At 39.5% G+C, this 25,627-nt stretch overlaps 2 protein-coding genes across 2 annotated transcripts in view; both read right to left on the bottom strand.

Moving 5' to 3' along the window:
- Positions 1-1,104: 1,104 nt before the first annotated feature.
- Positions 1,105-25,627, bottom strand: part of LOC129767513 (glycosyltransferase 25 family member) — a 49,879-nt gene continuing 25,356 nt past the window's right edge. The window contains exons 3-5 of the mRNA XM_055768497.1: positions 2,288-2,817; positions 2,024-2,227; positions 1,105-1,956 (exon numbers count right to left, since the gene is read on the bottom strand). Coding sequence (XP_055624472.1) covers positions 1,287-1,956; positions 2,024-2,227; positions 2,288-2,817 — 1,404 coding nt within the window. The 3' untranslated portion in view covers positions 1,105-1,286. The remainder of the gene's footprint in view (positions 1,957-2,023; positions 2,228-2,287; positions 2,818-25,627) is intronic.
- On the bottom strand, positions 17,375-19,936 carry LOC129767512 (zinc finger protein 493-like). The gene is made up of 2 exons (XM_055768496.1): positions 17,749-19,936; positions 17,375-17,587 (listed from the first exon to the last, which is right to left on the bottom strand). The coding sequence occupies exons 1-2, from the start codon at positions 19,765-19,767 to the stop codon at positions 17,570-17,572; spliced, it is 2,037 nt and encodes a 678-aa protein (XP_055624471.1). The 5' UTR covers positions 19,768-19,936; the 3' UTR covers positions 17,375-17,569.

Raw genomic sequence — 25,627 nt, 5'->3', positions numbered from 1 at the left:
TTTACAGGTACATCCCCCCGAGCCGTCGCCAAATAAAATTTTTGACCTGGGGTTTGCCCAAAGTCCGCCTTCACGTAGGTGCTTATGTGTAGGAGTTGGGATTTTTCTGGAGAAATTGTGAAGCCTGTTTTATCTGCCCATTCTGCAACGGAGTTGATGGCGGATTGAAGTTTTCTTCTGGCCATTGGTTTGAAGTGATTGAAGGAGATTAGAGTAATATCATCTGCATTCACCAAAACATGAACATCAGGTGGAATATTAACGAAGAGGGATTGCATACAGATCAAAAATAAAGTAGGAGAAATAACTGACCCTTATGGAATGCCGTTTTCCTGGATCCTAATCCCGGAACGGTAGTTGCCGATTATGACTCTGAATCTTCTATCACCAAGGAAACTTTGTACGTAACGACCCATGCGACCTTTGATTCCCCATTCCTCGAGAGATTTGAGGATTGGGAAACGCCAGGCACGGTCGTATGCTTTTAACAGGTCAAGAGATACAATGTCACCATGCATGCATCTTTCCAGGTAGGAATCGAGGAGATCCTCAAGTTCGGTTAGATAATCGTCTGTACTTTTATTTGGGCGAAAGGCAAACTGGTGATCGTCGAGTAGCCCACGAGACTCCATTATAGTGATGAGTCTCCTATTGACCATCTTCTCAAGAACCTTACCTATACAGTTCAGTAGAGTAATTGGACGGTAACTGTCGGCAAAGATTTTATTTTTACCGGGCTTCGGGAGAGGAACCATTAGTCCTTCCTTCCAGTCCACAGGAATTTCTCCTTGGTCCCAAACTTTGTTGAAGAGCGATAGTAAAATGGTTTTACCGATTAGGGGAAGATTCTTGAGAAGCGAGTAACCAACATCGTCAGGACCGGCGGATGAACCATGTACTCCGCGAAGAGCCCATTCAAGCTCCTCAATTGCAAAATCCTTATTATTACACAGCTGTGACAATCATCAGTGATGAAGATTCTGCATGCTGCTTACATATGCACACCGAGAAATAAAATCGTTGCAGCTACACTGTCAATAGGTATACCATAATGGTGTAAAATATTCCAAATGACGTTTCTTTCGCGTTTTGAAGTAAAAGCACTTGTTTCAAAAAAGCTATATCCGTATATTAGAAGCATACAACTATGCAAATCGTTAAGACTACAGTAAGGCACATCGATAATTTCTGGTAAACATTCCATTGTGTTCAAAGTATTAACTAATATAATCTTGTCTATGACTTTGTATCGCAGCCATAGCGCTCGCTTTTGAAACACCACGACGCTAAAGTTCTGTCCTTCTATTTTTAACACTCAACTCGTGCTCGTTTCTAGTAATAGTTGAATCTATCAGCGTATTGCTATTAATCTGTTCCTTGTCTCCCTTCTTTTCAATTGAACTATCCGTTGTATCGTTACCTGGTTTCGGAACGCTATCGATGCGATCAGAGTCCTCGGTATCCGAAATATATCCTTCGTCGCCCGTATAATGAGTAGGGTACAGAAGCAATGGAGCCGCACTCCATGCAACCAAGGTGCGATCGTGAAAATGACTTACCCAAGAATCGTTTGGATGATTGTTGAACATAATGGGGATATACTCGTCCACAGGGAGAAGTTTTTTGAGAGGTTTCTCCGCCAATAGCTTCTTCGCTCCATCCAGTGTGATTATGTAGCCTAGGGTCCAATACGAATATCCAGCCTTCACAAGATTATCCGATGTGTTTATCCACTTTTCATCCTCTTCTTGGAGTCGCTTACGACCCAGATAAATCAAATCCCAACCGCCGATACGTCGAGCATCATCTAGCACCTGGCGAACACGTCGCTTGAAGTAGGGTTCAAATCGGATATCATCTTCCAGAACTAGCACTTCCTGCTGATCGAGCTCCACCATCCTCTCCCAAATGTAATAGTGGCTGAGGAAGCACCCTATTTCGCCCATCGTCATAGGTCTATGGACAAATCGAATTGAAAAAAAATAACGCACTATGCCATGCATACAGATTACACGGAACCCACCTTTTATGATAAGGATCTGTATATCCAGGAAGAAATTCGATGCCAATTTCTCGCAGCACATCGTCGTTCAATTTTTTGCCATCCACTGCAGGAAAATATTCCACGTCCAAACCCAGCACGTCATAATTGTTGAACATTTGCCTTCGCCGCAGCGGCCTCCTCTCCAAATTGATCATATAAATGTGCGATAAACTCAGTTTATCTCTGAAAAATTAATAAGTGTGTAACGGGGATGAGAGCAACTTTAGAACAAGTTTAGTCTACTTAGGAACATCCGGAATGAACTGCTTCATATCATCTTTGATTTTCAACGCACCATATTCGTTGACAATATAAACCTTTGTGTTGGTCAGTTGCTCAAAATCCTTCTTCACTGTCTCTCCTTGCTCCAACGGAAACAGAATGAATCCATACAGTGCTGAATTCGAAATGTACATCGGAATTCCACTGAAATTCGCTGACATCGCGAATATGATGATGTCATCCTGCGGGCCATGGTAACGTCCAGCTGTAAGGCGTTTCTTCTCGAACGTGAGATTGAGTGACTGTTCGACGTTGAGATTTACCATCACAGCACTATGGACCATCGGGACCGGAAACTGGCCGGTCTTGTCGTAGTTTAAAATTTGCTTGTAGTCATCAGTCCGATGGTAGTAATAATCGGTCGTCATCCCGCACCAAAAATTGGAGTATAGCCCATCAGACAGCAGCATTGGAGCGACGATTGGCAAGTTCAGATCAACCAGCGTGTTGAGAGCATCTGGATTTGTGAGGAAAACGTCCGCGTCGAGGAACTGTGGATATTTTTTTTTATTTATTAGTCGTATGATGAGCTACAAATATTGTTCATGTGTGGTACTAACGGGTCTTTCAATAAGGACTTGGCAATTTTTTAATAAAACACAGTTTTTTAGAGATGAGTTTCAATTTATTCTGGTTGTAGTTCAACATCTTACATTAAAAATGAAATTCGATTTCGGTGATATGACACCCATGTGCGATCGATCCGTTGAACTCAATCTTGCACCACTCGGCCACTAATTTCGACCGAAATTTTGCGAATGTCGCGTTGAATGTTGTCTCTGAGCTCTTCTAAAGCTTCTGGCTTGTTGGTATAGACTAGGGATTGTTAACCGGTTTTACCGTCATCTTTCATTACCGAATTACCGGTAATTTTACAATCAATAACCCGTAATTTCGATATTTTTCCTTCAACACCATAAATAATATTTGCCTTTATGCCGCTTTGAAATATTACTCGAGAATCAAAATAAGATTGAAAAAACACAACTGGCAGTGTTGCGTCGATTCTACGACTTCCGAACCAGTGTTGCCACACGTTGGGGAAATCAAGGTAAAACCGACACCACCTGATTGTTCCAGTTAGAAGCAATTTTTTGCAAATTTTCCGATGTCCCCTGTATACACTTGTCATTTTTACGTTTCGAGTCACTCTACAGCTGCGGAAGTCGCTTTGCTGTCAAAACAAACAACAAAATAAAACCGGTCAGTAAACAAGAGTTAGTTCGTGTAAAATTTTGCTAGTGGAATATGGGTGCTTCCTTCAGTTAGGGTAAAACCGACACCTGATTTGTGTTTTACTGACGGAAAAAAATGCGTCCTTAGTTTTTGTAGATGCCTTGTGTTTATATTTGGTTTACAAAACGGCAAATCTGGACTGATAAAGCAGCCAAAACCAACGTTGAACAGGGCATGCCTGGCAGAGCTCATGGTATCTCTTTGTTCAACGCTCTCCGGCACATCTATCGTAGATGCTCACCCAAGATGGGATAAAAACTCTCATATTTACTCCGGACAAGGAGCAGGAATTTGTCCATCACCTGCTTGATTTTGAGAACCATCTGGCTTTTGAATTGGCCAGAAAAAACAACGTGAAACATTCTTTCAATACGGGAAACATGAGTGCTGGCTAAGACTGCATCAGCAACGTGAGCTGTGGGGCTCAATAAGCCATCAGCGAACAGCTTCTTCTTGCAGTTGAAATACACGAATTTGTTTGTTTTTTATCATTCAAAATCTGAGCAATCTAATTACATACAATTTGCAACTATCTCCCTCTCTTCTCTTAAAGTGTCCGCATAGCATACTGATACCCTCTTGATACTTTGAAATTATTGCAACAAGTTTTCATTCGATCTCACCCGCGCTCCCATTTATTTTACTTAAAAACATCATTTTTTGTATTCTATCAAAATTCACGTTCTATTCAAAAAATGATTAACATATACTGTGAAATGTTTCATGAATAGTTGAAGAGAGGTTCTTAGGGTGTCGGTTTTACCCTGATTTCACCTACAGATTTATCTGGAATGGTACAGATTTTCGTCGAAAAGTACAGATTGTGTGTGATGCCCAATAAGAGTATGACCGATTTGAACATGTGTTCTCTTAAACATATCATCACCGCAGGCGTACGCTTAGCTGTGTCTATATAACGGCGGTGTAAAAGTCCTACACCGCATAAACCATTGCCCAGCAACCGTTGTCACTCGACTTGACCTAAATCATCTACGAGCACGAGGTAAGATGTATTTCTATTAAAACAGCTACGCTGGGTGATTCCCTAAGAAAGTTATATTCATGAAACACACAGATTGGTACATATTTCTTTCACGTGTGAGGTTTGTTACATTTGAACAAAGCTACATTAAAGAACATGATGACTTTCACGCCGCAGTATCGCTTGGTGCTACTAATCCTAAAAGCGTTTACAATGCAGGTAATACAGGGAATTTTGGAACTCAAGCCGCTTCAAATCCTATACGCTTCGGGCGCCCGTTGGCTTTCATTAGCGGCGGTGGTGAAGAGATAAGTTCTACGATGAGAATTTACATGATCTGGAGAATGAATTCCGCACCCTAAAGACAAAATAACTCCGTATAGAAATCACAATTTAAGAAAACTAACATGTGCAGGATTGGTGGACAAAAGTTGGATGCCTAAAAAGGATTAACGGTTCGCTCGCATTTTCGGCGCTTCGATGCTTTTAACGTAGGACTACGTCTAACCGGAAGATATAGGGGGTGAAATGGAAATCTAGGCACTGAACAAATAGGAAAAAATGCAAACGCTTATAACTCGAGCATTTCTCAATAGATCACAAAGGTTTTTGCATCAATTGATAGGAAATATATTCACGCATCTATCATAATGAATAACATTTCATTTTTCTTGAGATAAATAATTGAATAATTGTGAAATATCAAGCATTGTCAAAATGCACTATGTGCCCATTTTTTATTGGTCCATATTGTGCTTCTCAAATCGTACCGACCAAAACGGGCAACCAGAGCAGCAGCGAAATACAATGAAGCACGATTGGAAAGGAAAAAGAAAAAAATTAACGAAACATTGGTCGCAGTCTCACACATGCGTAATTCTCGAGCCAGCCAGTCAGCTTAAAAATCCCCGCTCCGCTGCCGTAACGATCATTCTTTGTGTGGACACCGACTGGACAACATCGTTGCTGGACGAGCTGGACGGCGAGGGATCGAGTGCCTTTCTCAAGGCAAGAGGGTGGAGGTGGTAGCGCTGGAGTAGAATAGAGTAGAGTTTTCAAAGGGCCTTTCTCAAGGCTAGAGACGAATGAACTGCAAAAGTTTAAAGTCTCTATAATACAAGACCTTCCTTCCTTCCGTAACGATCATTCTCATTCAAACCGTACACCACATCGGTTCGCATCACAACAAATCAACAAACCAACCCAAGCAGCCATATCTGGACATGGTAAAGAAGGAAAAGTGAAGGGAAAGGCAAAATCCCGCTCGAACCGTGTTGATCTGGAGTTCCCCGCAAGGGTAGCTAGGCCGAGCGCGTTAGTACCAGTGCACTAGTCCACCTAGCCGGCGTTATATAGTTTCGGCCGCCGAAGTGATCGAGTTAGCTGGCAAAGCTGCTCGCGACGATAAGAAAACCCGCATTCGGAACAGAACACATTCGGTTCGATGGACATCAAGACAACAGGCAGTTGCAGCGAGTGGCGAGTGGCAAACGCAATCGCAAAACGGCATCAGGTAGCAGAAGAAAAAAGTTTGTTTTTTATACAAACTGCTTTGGTGGCAAATCCAGAACAAGGCGGCATCGAGGGCGTTCGAAATGTTTTTTTTCAAAACCAATTGGATTCCATAAAACAAGGCGCTTTTCAGGGCCATTAAACCTTCCAAAAAAGAGTTTAGGAAATACAGTTCAATGCTTTCTAAAACATTATCCAAAATAATAATAAAACACAAATTGATTTTTTCATAAGTTGTACTGAGCTTATTGATTTTCATCAATTCTTAAATTGCTTCTAGATTGAAAGTACAGTAATTTACACTTATCTCGACATTTAGCTAATTGGACGGACCTGTAATGTGACATATTTAGTTGGACATTTTTGTAAACATAGAGTTCGGGGTCCAAATTATGACCCCATATTGAAAGTCGACACTGTACCGCTGCCATCGCAAATGTTCAATTACAGGTTAAAATTACCTCCAATCCGATACTGAGTGGTGGTAATGCGACGTGCCATTGAATGTAATTTACTGTAAAATATGTCACAAGCTGGATGGAAAGAAATTTTCCAACTGTGAAAGCTGTGGCGAGTGGTAAATGCAATCGCTAAACAGAAAGGTTTAGCCGAACAAGATGGGGATATCGAGTGATAACAAAACAATAAACTCTTTAGATTGAAGATAATTTTGTGATCCTGAAAAGGACCCTTTTTAGCCTGCATGTGAATCCAACGAGCGAACAAATCGTAATGAATGTATTTTTTTTTTGCCATCGCTCCCTTTTAATGCCCATTCGTTCGTCTCGTTGGAATCGCCCCTCTGGCTGAGTCTGCCAATTTGTCTCTATCCTGTGAGTGTGTACCGCTAGAGTATAAAACACGCGGACCCCAAAAAAATATCTTATTTTATTTCAAACCGTAAACCCGTGTGGTTGTACGGCATCGGCATCGTGGACATAACAAAGGAGGACAAGTCAAGGGAAAGGCAAAGTCTCACTCGAACCGTGCAGGTCTCCAGTTCTCTGTTGGTCGCATTCACTGATTGCTCCGCAAGGGTAACTAGGCCGAACGGATTGGTGCCGGAGCACCAGTATACCTAACAGCGATTATAGAGTTTCGGCCGTCGGAGTGCTCGAGTTGGCTTGCAAAGCTGCTCACGACAATCAGAAAACTCGCATCAAGAACAGAGCAGCTTCGGTTCGGCGCTCATCAAGGCAACAATTAGTTTCAGTGAGTGGCAAAGTGTTTCTCCGGCACGTCGCATTAAATGCAATTTACTGAACAACATGTCACAAGCTGGATGGGAAGAAATTTTCCAACTGTGAAAGCTGTGGCGAGTGGCAAACGCAATAGCTAAACAGAAAGGTTTAACCGAACCAGATGGGAATATCGAGTGATAACAAAAACACAACACCAAAGGTTCTTTTCAGAACCATCAACATATTCATAAAGAGTAAACAGTAAACTAATCCATTTTTCAGGTAGATAGGTAGGTATTCACTTAGGAGAAGAAAATAAAACAATATATTTAAAATATATATTTAACAAAAGCTGTCCCCTTTGTATAGTCCTACGTCACTCCGGTTATGTCCCCGACATTACCCACCCGTCTTTTTTGTAACGTTCTCACTGTGCCTCACTCCTTGTCAACTGTCGAGCGATTTTTTTTAACATAATAAAAACAAAAATAAGCTTCCAATTCGGCTCTGCAACGATACGATGAACGCTCTTTTTAGATCAAAAGATTCGATTAAACAACGGCAGCTCGAAAATTTTAATAAATTATAGTATGCAATCTTGATTCAGTAAAACTATGTCTGAGACGAACCAGCCCAGGAGGCTGAAAGTCTCATAAATAGAGAATTAAAAAAGGTAAAACTATGTATAAGCATCATCAACACGAATAACTTTCAAGTGTAAATGTAGTAATTGTAGTAAATAAATGAGTATGTTTTTCATGCTAATAAAATAGATTTTTCTCTACAACGAATATTTTCGATGGTACAGATTTTTGGTACCGATTTTTGGAAGAAAAAGTACAGATGAGAAAGATTTTTAACCCCACTGGTACAGATTAAAATGTGGCAACACTGCTCCGAACTTCAATTCAAAAATCGCTGCTCGATATGAAAACCAAATACAGGATAAGCTTCAGCGATGAAGAACTGACAGCGATAAAGGAATTAGTTGATGCCCTCCAACCAATTCTGGTCGCTATTGAACTGCTATGCCGGAAAAACTGCACCCTTTATGAAGCTGACGTTGGATTGCAATTTATGCTAGAAAAGCCATCAGAGCAACCATCAGAAATTTCGAAGCAGCTGTTTAAAGCCCTGATTGAAAGGGTTGTAGAAAAACATTTCGGCATTTGCAATTGTTCGTGACTTGATGAAATTTGACGATTATGGTATTGATTCAGTAGCTGGACAACAGGAGGAAAAACCCACTTGACGATGCAGAACCTGCGGAAACATTGAGTATCAAGGAACGACGAATGCAGTAATGAAAGGTATCAACGTCTAGTCTAAGCTCAACGTCTATAAATGGATTGATGAAAACCCTCAGACAAAAGTTTTCGTACAGAGAGGAAATACATTAGTACATTAGAGGAAAATAATTGATAATGGTTTTCGATGCTCTTCGTATTGTACGTCCAGCATCATTAGACTCTGAACGTGCGATTTTTTCTTCTGGAAATTTTGTTAATGAGATCCGATCTTGATTAGAAGACGACGAAATTAACATTATTTGTGTTCTTAAGTATTACTTTCGCCACAATAGATCAAATAACTGGTCGTAGTGGAAAATGTACCCAACAGGGGAAACAAAAAGTATTACTTTAACCAACAAACTAAGTAGCAAAAACTTGCGAAGTGTTTTTTGTAAACTAATCATTATCAATATAAGCCGTTTCTTTAAGAAAATGGTTTATGTTGAAGTATTTTTTACCGGTAATGAAATATTCATTACCGAATAACCGGTTATTGAAATTTATACCGCACAAAAAAAAAACCGCACAAAAACAGGTTTTACTGTATAGACCAGTGACTTGACATCGCCCCATAAAAAGAATTGTGCAGAATCAGCGGTAAAACTGGTGAATACATAGTGTTGTGATTCAATTTTATCGCAGGCATTTTCACTGGTGAAATATATGTTTTCGGGCAGCAAAAGATAAGTTTTTATGTGCATTTTGTGTTCGTAAAATATAATTAAATAGCTGAGTGAAACGGGTATTGAAGTAGCTTATATCACATATCACTATAGTGGTGGTAGTGTTGAGAAGAGCTTGAGTATCTCAATCTGCCGCTGTTCTATTGACTGTTCTCCTAGCACAGGGGTTCTCAAACCACAATGGGCAATAGACCCCTTTTCCAGGATTAAGTTATGCCTCAGACCCTTATACCAAATTTTTTTGAACAAAAACCTATTTCTAGTTTTTGTCTTATTCATACAAAATTTTTACTAATTTAAATACTTTACGGTTGGTTCACCTCTTATAAGGCCGTAACAACTATATTGTCACCACCAGAAAATATTTTTTTGTCGCATTTGGAATATTTTTCTTGACCAAAGACTTCTAAAAGTTTCTGGCAATACTCAATTTTTTTTTGGCTGCTAAAAATGTACAATATTGATTTGGAAGTAATTTTTATGTAAAAAACGCGATTTCAGAGCGCCGGCAAAAATTCTGTTTTAATTTGTTGAACATGCAACAAGTTTATAAGTTTTTCACTGTAAGCGTTCTATTAGAATCTACTGTGTAACATACATGCAGTTTCTTCAATAAAAAAAGGTGTATTTGATGAAAAATTCTTTTTTTTCTTTGTAAAAAAATCGTTGCACTAGAGATATTGATTTAATTTTTGTATGACCAAAGGCACAATAAAATGAGCTTACATGGCAGCGGCAAGCAGTGTTTTTGGGGTTAACGTGCAGTGGCAACTATATTGCCACCATTTTTTTCAAGTGTGCCAATAGTTTATGTTTTATCAAAGATATTGTGTTCGAGTCCATTCCTTGCCTAGTTTCCACGGCCTGATGAAGGGTTAAACCAGGGTTGCAAGGTGTTTTGAACAGAAATCTGGATGTTGGAAAATCAAGTCTGGATTTATCTGGATTTTTGTCGACATTTTTTTATATTTAATTGGGAATTTTATTGTACATTTTCACGAGAACGTCGTTTGATTTTGTGGAAGCAGACACGGTTTGCTAACGAGCAATGACAATGAAGTGTCTTTCTCAAGGCAGGTGAAGAAGGAGTTTGGATGGAATGTATCCACGAAGGCCCTCCAAGGACTAGAACTGTTAAAATTTAAATTCTCTATAAATCAACACAATCAATCAATCAACATTTTTACCGTCTGATGTATGAAACTTGGTTTAACAGTTATTTTTTCTTATCATATACCGACGCATTATACTTAAACTTAATGGTTGCAAACATGTGCACCGAACCACTTTCTTCGGTGTTCAGTGAATTTTTGGGAAAAAAAATTCTTAATTGCGAGAATGTCATTTCGCCATCACGGGTAGATGAGACTAGAACCCCAAAACATGACTACATTGGTTCGCTTCGAAGTTTAACCCAAACAGAAAAAAAATAAGAATATTCGGGATAATATGGAAATTGCGAATAAATTACCTTCTATAATTCCTCATTCATGCTACAATTTTCTGGGATTGTCTACCTGTCCTATGAACAGTTTGAACAGGTGGACGAGGCGCCACTGCATATCTGTCAAGCACTCTTTGCACCACTGCTTCTAGTGAAAGCCATCTAGTCGCGCATGGATACAGTAATTTCAAGTGTTAAAACCCTTCAAGAATTTCCTGAATCTCATTACATTAGGGGAAGGGAGGGTAAGCCCGCCACTGAGGATAAGACCGGCACCCCCTGAGTTTTACTAGAAAACTCTGATTAACTACGATTTTGAATACATGTTAGTATTTATTATTTTAGACGTTTTCAATCACATCGAACCCACCGTGATCCATAAATTGTCAAAATATAAATCAAAACAAACGCGAGTGCCGATGATATGTAGCCGGATGTAATTTTCCGTCAGTGAAGTTTAAGCTTTTATTGTTGAACGCGGTTTCAAATTCTTTTCCGTTGCTCTACAGTTTGTCCCCTGGATTGTTAGCAATCACTGTGATTCGAGTTGAGGTAAGTTAAAGCAATAAGTTAATAGAAATAGTTCTCTTGAAAAATGTGTGCTGTAGGGGTAAGTCCGTCACCCTTTGAGTGGGGGATCCCGGCATGGTTTGCGTTTAGTTGAAGGTTTCTAAGACATTCCATCAATTTCAGATGCCTCACAGCTACCAAAGGAAAACGAATTGAGGGAGTTGGTCCCAGGAGAACACCCTTGAAAAGAGGCTATTGTTAGTGGAGTTTCTATCAAACGTGCTTCGACGACTTTTGAACTACTGATGTAAATTTAATGTTGGATTTAAGCTGTTCCATAAAATTAAATGAACTTCATCATTGAACGAAAAATAATGGCTATATGGTCCTAACGAAAATAATAAACTAACTGCCACTAAACATAATTTAATCAGTTTTATTGCCATCATAATCACAAAAACCTGAAAAAATTTACCTACAGTCATGAACTCATTCTTCTCTGTGATTTCATGTCGAATCTTAATGTGATTAAAAGCGTCGTATGACGGATGTTGATTCAAGTAAGAAGAAAAACTGACCATCGATAAGTGTTCAATGTGGTCCTAGATTCCATTAAACTTGTAATTGAATTGTGGTGTGGTTTGGTAATTTCTTCTCCATATTCCATGTTCATCGGAATTTGTTCCGACCATATCTCCGGAATCGGTTGAGCGATTCGAACCATACTCGACAGCGACATTTAGAATTAGAATACCTTCTATTTGCCGACTGTCACATTCAAACTGGTTCATCTGTTGCCAAGTATAAATCAAGAAATTGAGATGACGGTCTTACCCCATAGGGTACCGGTATTACCCCCATAGGGTGCCGGTTTCACCCGCACTGGTTGATGAGCTTCATTTTTATGGCAGTTTTTTAAATTGACTATTACTTGAGAAAATTACCGTTTAAATGTACTGATATTCCTTATATCTCATGGCAATTTTGTCCCTCTTGAACAACGAAACCATCTCGTCATACAACGTTTTAGAATGCATTTCGGTAACCTATATAAGGTCATAAAAACAATCATTCACGAACAGTATACCATTCTTCCGATAGCTGGTTCTGGCTACTAAGGGTGCTCATACACTGTTTGACTGAAGTCAAATATTTGACTCTTTTTGACGGATAAAATTTGATCAACGTGTACTAATTAAATATATTCGACACAAAACACAACAAGCAAATATTCAATTATTGGATGCCTAAATAATTTTTTTGGTCTCTTCTTCGCACCTGCCAGTAGTTAAGTTACCCCAAATAATTCAGTCGAGTTTTTTCCATGTTCGATGTTTGACATTGTTTGCCACTGTTGATAATTGAAGAGTGGCAAACAAAATAGTGTTTGTAGAAATTTCAAACCAAACTTAAACTATCAAAAAGTGTCAATTGTTTGACCTCCGGACAAACAGTGTTCGACTATCTTAAGGCTAGTGACTATTTCTTCGACAATCAACCTGAACGGATTGCTTCGTAAATGACTAATGGGCTCCTCGTGTTGACTATCTCCGGGAACATGCGTGTTCACAGCAGCCACCTTTGTGCTTCTCAGTTGCAGCATGATTCAAGAAATCCTTCAATCCTCCAAGACACTTTATGTCTTTACTACATACTTTGTAGAAATCGGTGCTCTGAGAAAGCCATCTCAGTCTGGCCTCCTAATCCCTTCGGCGAAATCAGTGATGCCATTTTGAATAACTGTTAAATAAAATTAGCACAAACTAGTTTTCTAAACCAACTCAATAAAGTCAATTTTGATTGCAGAATATTTTTTTTAATCTGGAAAAAATTGGACAAAGTGCGGAAAGTGCGGATATAATAGACAAAGAATGGTCTGGATATCTAGATGCTTCACCAAAGTCTGGAAGATTCCAGACAAATCTAGAAGTCTGGCGACCGTGGTTTATGCTAGTACATTATTTTTTCATCATAATTAATTATATAAATATTAATTTAATTGTAAATAAATTGATACAAATTACTCACAAATACTGGAGTAGGCAATTAATTTTTGAAAAAATATATATAAAAAACGCACGTTAATGACAGAAATTAAAATTAGAAAATCATCTTCTTTCTTTCTATTTCTACTCAAGTAATCTTTTGAATTAAATTAGTAAATCAGAGCATTTAAGTTCCAACAGACTAAAGGTCACGAGTTCAATTCTCATTCCCGACATTCTTCCAGAAATGGAAGTAAAAGTGACGAACCAGCCAAATGAGTTGAAAATCACTATAATACAGATAAAAAAAAAAAAAAAGTTCCAACAGATTACAGAACACAAATGCACTTGCCAAATGTTTCGTCTGATACAAACTTATGCGCGTTCATCCATTTGGTAAGTTATTGAAAAGTATAACAATATTATTTCCGCTAGATATCAAGTTGGATCACGTAACACAACTTATATTGTATCTAGAATGTTTCAAACAAGAACTTGTGTTAATTAATGGGGGGGGTAGATTTTTAGACATCGTCGACCCCCAAAATCAATTTTCGTTCATGTCGACCCCTGAGAAACCAATATCGACCCCAAAGGGTTATATCGACCCCTTTGAGAACCCCTGTCCTAGCACTTTATACCAGCACGCGCTTGTGTTGTTGTTTGTTTTCATTTCCTCGCAAGGACCGGCTGATGGCGTGATGCGTAAAAATATAGATGTTTTGAAAAAAAAAAATAAAAATGCCGTTTTTGTTTACGACACTTGTTCATTATTACATGGAAATGGGTTCGCAAATAGTCATTTTGATAAATCTGTTGGTAAAATATTAAGTGATATTACAGAGCTGAAAGGTTTGGTTGAATAGGCCAACAACTTTGAGTTTAAAATTAAGGAAGCAGTGCGGGCGGAAATTGCAATTTTGTTCAAAAACAATGTTGATATGAATGCAAACGCAGATACAATTTGCGTCCAAATTCAAATAAAGCGCCGACGTGACGAGCAAGCTGTTCAGAATGAAAATCCAGCTTCACTAAGTTTTGCGGCGATATTGAAAGACGCAAGGAAAACAACAATTGAGAATGTAGGTAATGTTGTGAGTAATAATAAAAAGAAAACTTTGACCAGGGAAAAAATTTTAATCATAAGATCAAAAACCACACAGGAATCTGATATTACTAGAAAACTGTTGAAAGATAATATCAATCCCAAAGAATTAAATATAAATGGACTGCGGTAAAAATGGTTCTGTTGCTGTCTCTGCTTCAGATGAAACCGCAATTGAGTAAATCAAGGTTAATGTTGAGGAAAGACTGGGTCAAGACTACAAGGTTAAGATACCAGAAGCACTGAGGCCGAAGATCCAAATAATAGGACATAGCGAAGAAGTGAATGAAAGTGATTTGAAAATTACGTTGATAAAACAAAACCCTGCGTTGCAGAAAAACAAACATTTTGAAATAAACAAGATCTATTGCAATAGTAAAATGAGATATAATAAATACAGTGCGATAATAGAAGTCGATGGGAATACTTACAATAAAATGATAGAAGCGAAGTCAGTATTTGAAAAATTTAAAAAAGTTGAGTGACTGATGGATTGGTGGTTCTTAAATGCTACAAATGCAGTGAATATGGTCATAAGATTGTTGACTGCCAATCAAAACACAGCGTTTGTCCGAAATGCGGAAAAAATCATGAACTGTAACGAAATGAAAAACAAGCGAAGAATAGACTTAAGGTCCATTTATACGTTGCTAGTAGCTGACTTCACAATGAGCAGCTACTGACCCGGTGAACTCGCTTGACAAATGGTTGACTCGCCTTGTCCGTTCACACAATGTGAGCTGCTGGCAAGAAACTAGATACTACGGCACGGGTTTACCAGAGATGCCAGACGATTTTTCAAATGTTCATCAAATAGTCAGAAACAGCAATCAGGTCCGAATTTGTCAGATGAGGAAAATGAAAATGATAGTAGATTTGCAGAAGGAACAAATACGCCTCGAAAACTAAAATAATGAAGGAAAATCTACTTTTTTATATCGATTATGTATTCTGTTTCTTAGAACAATACTTTTTTTTGCAAGTTGTGAGTGAATTCTGAATGAAAATTGTGCCCGATAATGATTTTATATTCAGATTCCCAATAAAGTTATCTCAAAAAGAAAACGTATTAGTTTTCCAATAATTTTCAAATCTATAAATATCTTCGCACATTTTCAAATATCTTAAAAATAGAGACATGTCAAGACAATGTAAAGATTTGGCATCCCTGATTCGAGCGCTAAATTCTGTTTTTGACGTTTTGAGGGATGCGAGTGCGAGTAAATTCAAAAAACTTTGAAGTAGCTCGCACGCCGAATCACACATGACACTAACTGGAATGATGTGTTCACACGGTGTGAGTAGCTGCACTGCAGTAACTGACTAGATCGACTCGTATGCTTACTCGCACCGTCTGAACCCGGCTTTAAGGCCCATTTATACGTTGCTAGTAGCTGACTTGACAATGAGCAGCTACTGACCCGGTGGACTCGCTTGACAATTGGTTGACTCGCCTTGTCCGTTCACACAGTGTGAGCTGCTGGCGAGAAACTAGATACTACGGCACGGGTTTACCAGGGATGCCAGGCGACTTTTCAAATGTCCATCAAATAGTCAGAAACAGCAATCAGGTCCGAATTTGTCAAATGATTGGTCCAAAATCGACTTCTTTATTGGCAGTTTTCATCTTAGGTTTTCAGTTGAATGTATCATCACACAATTTTATAGCAAAACAAACGCTGATCGTGTTTAAAAATACATACTTTGTGCTGAATTTCTTTGAACTGAAGGTACTATCCGAAAAAGCAGAAAGAGAAAAGGATTCGGGCCAGGAATTAGATGCAAAGAAAAGGAGCAACAAATACAATATTGAAGGAACTCTACGATGAGGATCCCCGAGATTACAGAGCAGTGTTGATAATAACACCTGAACAAGTGAAAAAACTGTTGGATTTAATTGCTCCACGAATACAACGCCAAGATACAGTCATGAGGGATGCTGTACCTGCAAGAGTTAAATTAGAAATGACATTGATGTGCCTTTGTTTTGGAATATCGTTGGGATTGTTGTCGATATTTTTTAGAATCTCGAAAACATCCATAGCTCAGATAATTCCGAAAGGATGTGATGTTATAAATGGTAGTCTAAAAGATTTTTTTTTTTAATTTTATTTATTTTGTGAAATGAAAATGATAGTCGATTTGCAGGTGCAATAAATACGCTTCAAAAATTTTAATAATGAATGAAAATGTACTTTTTTAAATCGAATATGTATTCTGTTTCTTAGAACAATACTTTTTTTTGTAAGTTGTGATCTGATAATGATTCTATATTAGAGATTCTCAAGAAAACTATCTCAAAAAGAAAGCGTGCCCCGCCAGCGTGCAAAACGAAATAACAATTATTTCGTTTAGAAACTATGAGGGTTTTATTTGTTTTTCCAATAATTTTCAAGTCTATAAATATCTTCACATATTTTCAAATATCTTAAAAATAGAGACATTTCATTACATTTGGCATCACTGATTCGAACGCTAAATTCTGTTTTTGACGTTGTGAAGCATGCAAGTGCGAGTAAATTCAAAAAACTTTGAAGTAGCTCGCACGCCGGATCACACATGACAATAACTGGCATGATGTGTTCACACGGTGTGAGTAGCTGCACTGCAGTAACTGACTAGACCGACTCGTATGCTTACTCGCACCGTCTGAACCCGGCTTTAGATACGCAACACTTTGCGTGGAGTACAAACTGCCCTATATTCCTCCGAATTTACGAGAGAAAGAAGGAACAGGTGGAATTCTCTATTTAGCCATCTAAGAAAGGAACTCATGAAAGTTGTAATGTTCTTTATCTGAATGTGGCTGGATTACGTGCTCGAGTTTTCCGACATTTTTCACTATATATCGCGACTACAGATTTTTTGAAAATTGAAAATTTGATATCTTGTAAGTAATCGATTGAAGTTTGATTGATATTACTTGATGGAAAGTGTGCGAAAACGATAACTTTCTTCACACTGTTTCGCAAAATTATTGATTTTCGGGCGAAGGGTGAAGGAGGAAGATGAAAGAAATGAGTGCCATTGTGGCAACCATTTGTGGCTTCCTTCCACCTTCACCTTAATACGAACAGTGGCTTCTAAGTTCTGTACGTAGATAAAAATTGAAATAAAATTCATTTTTGGTTGTTTTCTTTAATATAAAATGTTTTACATATCTCTTTACATATGAAATAAATAACGATAGATCAACAGAAAAATAAAAGCGAAACCATTTCGCAAATTTGATTTCGTGGGTATGGAGCAATACATAAACGTGTTCACTCTTATTGAGCATTATCATTTGTCTAAATTAATCGAAACCGTTGCTTTAGAAATCATCCTGATGCTGAAACGAAGAAAAACAATAAAATTGGTCACTCTTCGTGCTCAAAGTGCAAAATGAGCTCCCATGCAAGCGTGTTGTTCCGTCTATTCCTAGACGCTAACCTGTTAGAATCTATGATTGGAAACATGCTTGCATGGCACGTCTGTAACAACAATACCCACCGCTCCGAAGTTATGCCGTTTCACGTGCATCGACAGATGATCGCTCCTCATGAATGCCTGTGCACATATGTGACAGACGAATTTTTTCTCCCCCATATGTTGTCGTCTGTGTCGAGATAATTCAAATGAACGAGCAAATGATCGATCACAATCCTCCCAGGGACATCGGAAGGGAAATGTATTTCCGTGTAGAATCTCGTGTGCTTTCAAGTGGCTAGCTTGTGTGTAACTTTTATCACAGCCTGCAAAGGTGCAGCGATGATTTCGAGCCATTCCCACTGTTGGCGCCTTTGGTTTCCGCCATCTTCTGGGTTTGCTGGCATGATTGAAGGCGGATAGTTTCGAAGATGACGGTTTCGATTTATCCGGAGTTTTGACTACTTTGTCTATTACAAACTTGGTAATATTGTGTCGTTTCATATGACCACGCAGATGGTCGCTTCTCCCAAAGCTTGCCGCACACTCCGGGCAGAGAAAATTACGTTCTCCCGAATGCTTTCGATAATGTCGCGTTAAAGATTCCGATCGTGCAAAACGACTATTGCAACCGTCCCAACTGCACACGAAGGGTAGTTCACCGGTATGCACTCGCATGTGAGCTGTAACATGCGACGATTTCGTGTAAGTTCGTCCGCAACCTTCCCATGGACAGGGGAATTTACGTACTTTGGTGGACGTTGTTTTCATAGGTTGGTCCTCGTTCATACATATTTGGAGATAAACATCTGGATCCTCTTCCAAAACTATGAGATTCTTTTCTAAGTGAATGTCTGCATCGAAAACCTGAATCAAATGTCGTGGATCTTCCGATTGCTCTTGATTTTCTGATTCTTCATCAATAAATTGGATATGGTCGTCCGTCACATTACTTATTTGTTCCTCCGTATAACTTTGTTCGGAATCACTTTCATGGCAGCTTTCAGTATTTCTCTCCGAATTTGATGTTTCTTTATATTCGTCGTGTTCTTCATGAACCAATTCAACATTTTCATTCAGTAGCAAAAACTTTAAACCGCTCCCAGTCGGCTCTTCCTGTTCGCATTCCTCCTTCTGAGACTCCCCCTCGCAGATCAATTCGCCGGAGTGATTTTCCTCGTGCGACCATGCGTTGTTGTGCCGTTTCACGTGCATCGACAGATAATCGCTTCTCATGAATGCCTGCCCGCAGAGATGGCACACGAATTTTTTCTCTCCCATATGTTGTCGTCTGTGTCGAGACAATTCAAACGAACGAGCAAACGATCGATCACAATCCTCCCAGGGACATCGGAATGGAAACGTACCTCCGTGTAGAATCTCGTGCGCCTTCAAATGGCTAGCTTGTGTGTAGCTTTTATCACAGCCGGCAAAGGTACAACGATGATTTCGAGCCATCCCCAATGTTGACGGCTTTGATTTACGCATTCTTTTGAATTCGATAGGGCGTTTCAAAGCAGACAGTTCCGATGGCGGTGATTTCAATTTCGTTGGACTCTCGGCAACTGTCTCTATTACAAACTTGTGATTGGTCGTCCGATTGTGATGGTCGCAAGTCACATTATTTGTTTGTTCCTCCGTATAATCCTGTTCGAAATCATTTCCATGACAGCTTTCAGCGTCCCTCTTCAAATCTGATGTTTCTTTAGTCTCATCGGGTTCTCCATAAACCAATTCAACACTTTCATTTTGCAGCAAAAATTTTAAACCACTCCCAGTCGGCTCTTCCTGTTCGCTTTTATCCGGCTGCGATTCCCACTTGCAGACCAAATCGCCGGAATGAATTTTCTCGTGTGCCTTCAAATGCTCTAGTTGTAGATAGTGCTTCTGGCATCCGTTGGTTGCACATTCATAAACTCTCAACTCTGTTTCTTTTTTTTCAACAGTGCCTGTTTGTTCAACTGATTTATCAACCAATTTTGTGTTCACACTAGAACCAACGCCCGACTTTTTGCAGCTCCCTGCTGTAGTATCGTTTTCAAGTAAATATTGCAAAATCGTAACATTTGCTGGAAAACCATCTTTGTCTCTGCCGGATGCCATATTTGGATGCAAACAAACGAACTCGATCAACTTCTTTATATACAAAGCAATAATTTTTCCAATAGCATTATAGAGAATAATAATTTTTCCTAATCTAAATTTGTATTATGACAACTTGGAAACACAACACATGAAGTAAACAATTCACCCTGCGACTGATCTCATCCAAGCGTTGATACTATCAACAGGGGTGTGCGGATAGGCACTACTCAAACGCATCTAAATTAACATGTCAAAAGGGCCTATCTCGAAAATGTAAAACAAATTTTTTATTGAATTTACGACTAAGACTGTGTTTTTCATTTTTATACTGGTGTGTAAGTTCAATGTTTCGAAAACGAGAGCGTTACGCCGGAACAACAAGATTCTGAACCGTAATACTCTCTAATACTTATGACAGACATACAGCTGTACTAGCGTTGTACTTCGAGAATTGTATGTCTGTCACCATGTACAGCGCTAGAACCATGCAAGCATCTCGGTACAAACGCTGTATCTATACCTACCTGTTGCACCGTTGTACATGTCTACAGTTGTACTGTGCGCAGCGCCATAGACGGTTAGTGGTGGGTAGCATCAACAAACCGATTCAAGCCCTTGGTAAACACTATTTTTATTGATTTTCTCTAGAGTTAATAACTCATATTGGAAACATATTCGTTGTGTTTGATAGTTCAGACTTAAAATAAAAACCTTTTTCATTGAAATATGTGGTGAAACTTCTGATTGACAGTTTGACATGCAGTACAATGTACAACCAAAAAATGTCTGTTATGCTACGATGATACCTGTACAACGCTGTACAAGTACAAAGCTAGTACAGTTAAATGTCTGTCCATGGTTTAACCCACGAAATGGAAATGAAACCACTTTATTCGAAAAATTGAATATCTCCGCTTTATAGGCTTGTTACTTATACAGTAATTTACATTTAAGGTGAAGGTGGAAGCTAGCCATTGTAGTAGTATAGGTAAACCCAAGTGTAAAAATGGGGTAATAGTGTTTTTGAGAGAAGAGCAAAGGACACGTAACTAGATCAATTCACTTATCAGACTGTGTGGCGCTTCAATGACACGAGTCTTTGAATACATTTGAAAAAAAAATAACAATTCAATACTAAAGTAAAATGTATGAACGATATGTTCCGATGAACAATTGCAAATATAAATATATATAAAAGGTGCATTTGCATATGAAGTAAAATTCTGATTATACGCGAGCGTAACATGAGCAAATTTATAACACATGCGAATTGGGGCTCTTTTGGTATTAACCAGTTCTTCCGCATAGTAACTCGATGTTGATAATTCCTTAATATTTTCCTTCGTTGATCGTATTGTTTTCACATACTCACGTTGGAGAGCCTTAACCCTTCTCTTCGTTGGCATTTCAATTGAATGTAATACTTTTCCGTTTACTGTTTTTGAAAGCATAGGCAGCCGTGGCAGTGTTCCGAGCTCTGCAATACAATTTTCTTATCCAATGTTAAAGTTGCTAAAACTTACATTATAGACCTTACATATTGATATCAACATATTTTTATTCTATTGATTTTCATGACATGAAACGCTATGTCTCAGGAATAACATTTTATTGAGTGGTTTTCATAGCTGTTTCGATGATGTTGTCTGGCATCAGTGTTGAAAAAATAACGATGCTTTCACCAATACAAACAAAACCATTGCCGAAGATTGAAAAATGAAAATTTAACTTTCAGAGCACTTGCTCGAGGTTTCCGACGTTTTTCACTATACAGTGTGACAGCAGATGAAAATTTAATATCTTGTGAGTAATCGATTAGAGTTTGGTTGATATTACTTGATGGGAAGTGTGCGAAAACGATAATTTTCTTCACACTGTTTCGCCAAATTATTGATTTTCGGGCGAGGGGTGAAGGAGGGAGTCGAAGGAAATGAGCGCCATTCTGGCAGTCATTTGTGGCTAGCTTCCACCTTCACCTTAATGTGACATGTCGAGGCACCTCTCAATGTCGCATTGAAGGAAATTTTGACCTGTAATTGGACATTTCCGATGAGAGTGGTACAATGTCGACGTCTGGTGAAGACTTTCAATGTGGGGCCATAATTTGGGCCCGAACTCGATATTAACAAAAATGTCCAACTAAACGTGTCGCATTACAGGTTTGTCCAATTAGCAAAATGTCGCAATAAATTTAAATTACTATAGATCCAAAAACTTGTTTCAATAGCTCAAAAATTTCTCTTAAAGCAAGCTATTGAAATCAAAAAACAATGATGCAATCGTATCCAAGAGCATCGATTTCTATTCTGTTTGCACGTGGAGTGGAAATGAGAATATATATTCGCTTGTAAATGCACCTGAGCGAAGGAATGTTAGGCATATGGAGGTTTTAGGGTGTAATAAATGTTTCTATGGTGGTTAGACTCTCCACCCCCCTCTCTAAGGGGGGGCTGCCATACAAATGAAACACAAATTTCTGCATAACTCGAGAATTAATCAAGAAAATGAAACCAAATTTGGCATGTGGAGGTTTTAGGGTGCAATAAATGTTTTTACGGTGGTTAAACACTCCGCCCCTCCCCCCTCTCTAGAGGCAGCTGCCATACAAATGAAACACAAATTTTTATATTACTCGAGAATTAATCAAATAAATTGAACCAAATTTTGCATGTGGAGGTTTTAGGGTGCAATAAATGATTCTATGGTGGTTAGATACTCCTCCTCTCTCTTAGGTGAAGCTGCCATACAAATGAAACACAAATTTCTGCATAACTCGAGAATTGATCAAGCAAATGAAACCAAATTTGGCATGTGGAGGTTTTAGGGTGCAATAAATGTTAGACACTCCACCCCCCTCTCTAAGGGGGAACTGCAATACAAAATTCAACGGGGTCGATTAGAAGATCAATCAATGAACAGTTCTGCGATTGGATCCATGAACTTGCTCATGGTAGGAAAACGTAAATGTTTGAAGGTATTGATAACAAAAAACAAATTTTGGGGGGGACGAAGTTTGCCGGGTCAGCTAGTATATATATATAAATGGATTTCTGTCTGTCTGATTCTTATGGAATCGGAAACTGCTGAACTGATTGACTTGAAAATTTATATGTAGGGCTTTTGGGATCGTGGAAGGTTCTTATGATATTCTGAGACCCCTCCCTCCTCTGTAATGGGGGCTGCCATACAAATGAAACACAAATTTCTACATTACTTTCATTGCTTCGTTTGTATCGTCCCGCTCGGGGATGATTCTCTCGCACTGGAACGGGTGGCCTTCTTCCTCTTCTACATGCCCGGGTGCGTATAGATTTTTAAAATTCTCAAGCATATGGTTTTGTATCGCAGCAGAATCGCCGTTGATTTCATCTCTTTCGTTTCGCAGCCGCTCGATGATAGTTTCTAGGCGCACTCGCTCGCCCAGCTGGTAAGTCGATAGCGGCTCACCAGCAACGAAGGTTTCGTTTATACGCACGAACATTTCGGAGAAAGTTCGCTGGTGTGTTAGCATTTTTGCCTTTATCCGATTGATGGTGGTGAGCATGGACCGGTTGTTTTGGTAGCCATCGTACGCATGCCGTAGTAACTTATATATCCGCTGTTGTTCACGATGGAAGTTATCGAAGGCTGTTTTGGACTTCCATCGGAAAAAGGACTTTATTTTAGGCTTTGCGCACGACAGCCACCATTCCATCCACGACGGATAATTTCGGCGTTGACGAGTCCAGTGCTGCCACCGTATTTGGAACTCGGTAATATTTTCTACGGTCAGTAGATGCGGACGTAGGGACCAAAATCCACGACCATGTGCTCTGTCGGGGAGGGGAAGGCAAATTCTCGCGGTGACGGCCTTATGATCCGAAAAACAGCACACATGTACAGCTGTTGTTCTCAGCTGTTCTCGGAGACCGTTGCTCACATAAAATCGATCGAGTCTAGACGAGGAGTTATGTGTGATGTAAGTGTATTCCGTCTCTCGTGGACGGAGCCGCTGCCACACATCATGCAGATGTAACTGCTGTACGGTGGCTAAAAGAGCGGGACTCGAATTTTGTCCCGTCGCATCGCATTGACGTATTACGCAGTTGAAGTCGCCTCCTAAGATGACGTGATCGGTACGATGCCGAAGGTAGTATGCAATAGTGTTATTGAAGAACCGCTCTCTTTCAGCACGAAGAACGGAACCAGATGGGGCGTATACATTACATAACGTAGTGTTGTGGACACGGAGAGCGAGCAATCTCCCGTCTAGGCTTTTCTCTACATGTGAGAATTTGATGTGTTCTTTTAAAGCGATTGCCGTTCCTCTTCATGAATTGTCGACATTACAAATAACGTTGTAGCCTGGCAAGAGAAGCTGTTCGTTCCCAACCTCCTGCAAAAACACAATATCCAACTCGGAGGTGCGAACGAACGTGCTAAGGGCGTTTAACTTGGTTTGGTTGGTGATGGTATTAATATTTATCGTTCCGATGTTACAACTGACGTACTCCATTTTATTGAATTTCTTCGTCGGAGATTCTAACGTGTATTGGTTCAGTGACGATGATATCTTCTCCGAAGTGGCGCATTTTCTTGCCTGGTGGTTGTCTACGCGAGCGCCGGCTGGCGTTCGAGGCTTGAGAAGTTTGTGAGGTGTCTGTTTCGTTGCCATCGGGTCTACGATGCGACGTGATGGCGTTCGGGAATGAAATAGGCGAGAGCTGGATTACAGCTTGTGATGTGGACGGTTTCGTTATTGAAGGTGTAGCGGGAGGTGGCATCGTCTTTTTTTGTTGTGGTGTTGCAGATTGTGTCTCACTCATTCCAAGGAGATTCGGCTTCAGACTCGAGTTATCATGTTGTCCGATATCGAGCGGACTTATTGCTATCCGTTTTGACGAAACTGATGATAGTTTACGGAGGTTCGTTGGTTTGGTGTGTTGAGTTTTAGTCGGGTTTCCCTTCGTTACGCTAGCGTACGATTGATCTGCTGCGAGCTTCTGCACCAGCAGTTTCTTGTTCTGTACACATGGAATGCCAATGTGTACAAATTCGTGGCAGTGTAGGCAAGTTTGCCGCTGCCCCTTATATCTCACCGCAGTTTCTTCTCCCTGAACCGTCACGAGAGAAGGAATGTTCTTCGTGACCACCATGCGAACAATACGAACGCCGGTTTTAACACCACCGAAGTCGCTGTATCGGTCATCCCACAGAAGGTCACGAACACTTATTACTTCGCCGTACTCGGCGAGAAAATCAGCAATCTGTTCATTAGTGATGCTTTCGGGTAGCTCAAGTAGTTTTACCTCGACCGCGCCGTCCTTTCATCGCAATTCGTAATTTGTATGGTTTTCCTTCAAACACGAACTCATGCTTGTTGTCGTGCTGCTCAACTATTTGTAATGTCAGAATATTGATGCCCAAAAATCAAAAAATCCGGATTTCTGCGTTGTCGGCCATGTTCAGCTGTCATTATGCTCTCACATGTCATGATATTGTCAATAAAATTGACCGTGTAAGGTCCGCTTTACGTGTTTTGCTATTTTTTTTTTTTGACAATACGTTAATAATACGTGAGATAGAGTAAGTTAAAATGACGGAACTAGTACCCATTATGTGTTGTTTCTGTGCTATTTTTGACGTAGAACTACGTCTTTCATTTCTATACCTTACACCCCGGTAATCAAAGTTTCGAAAACGAAAACGTTACGCCGGAGACCGAGATTTTGAGCGTTAATAGCTCATAAACAACTGAACGAAATGGTATGATAAACACTTCATTTGAAAGATAAAATGTTTACGTGTTGTATACCAAAAACTTGTTTCAATAGCCTTAAAATTGCTTTCACAACAGGCTATTGGAATCACCAATCGGTATAGAGGCGAGCGCCGCTCT

This window comes from Toxorhynchites rutilus, chromosome 2 (assembly GCF_029784135.1).
Source record: "Toxorhynchites rutilus septentrionalis strain SRP chromosome 2, ASM2978413v1, whole genome shotgun sequence".
NCBI lineage: Eukaryota > Metazoa > Arthropoda > Insecta > Diptera > Culicidae > Toxorhynchites > Toxorhynchites rutilus.
The sequence above is the reverse complement of the archived record's forward strand: the minus strand, read 5'-3'. Positions and strand labels throughout refer to the sequence as shown.

Coding starts and splice junctions, on each gene's coding strand:
- LOC129767512 (XM_055768496.1), bottom strand. CDS start 19,767: ATGGCATCCGGCAGAGACAAAGATGGTTTTCCAGCAAATGTTACGATT.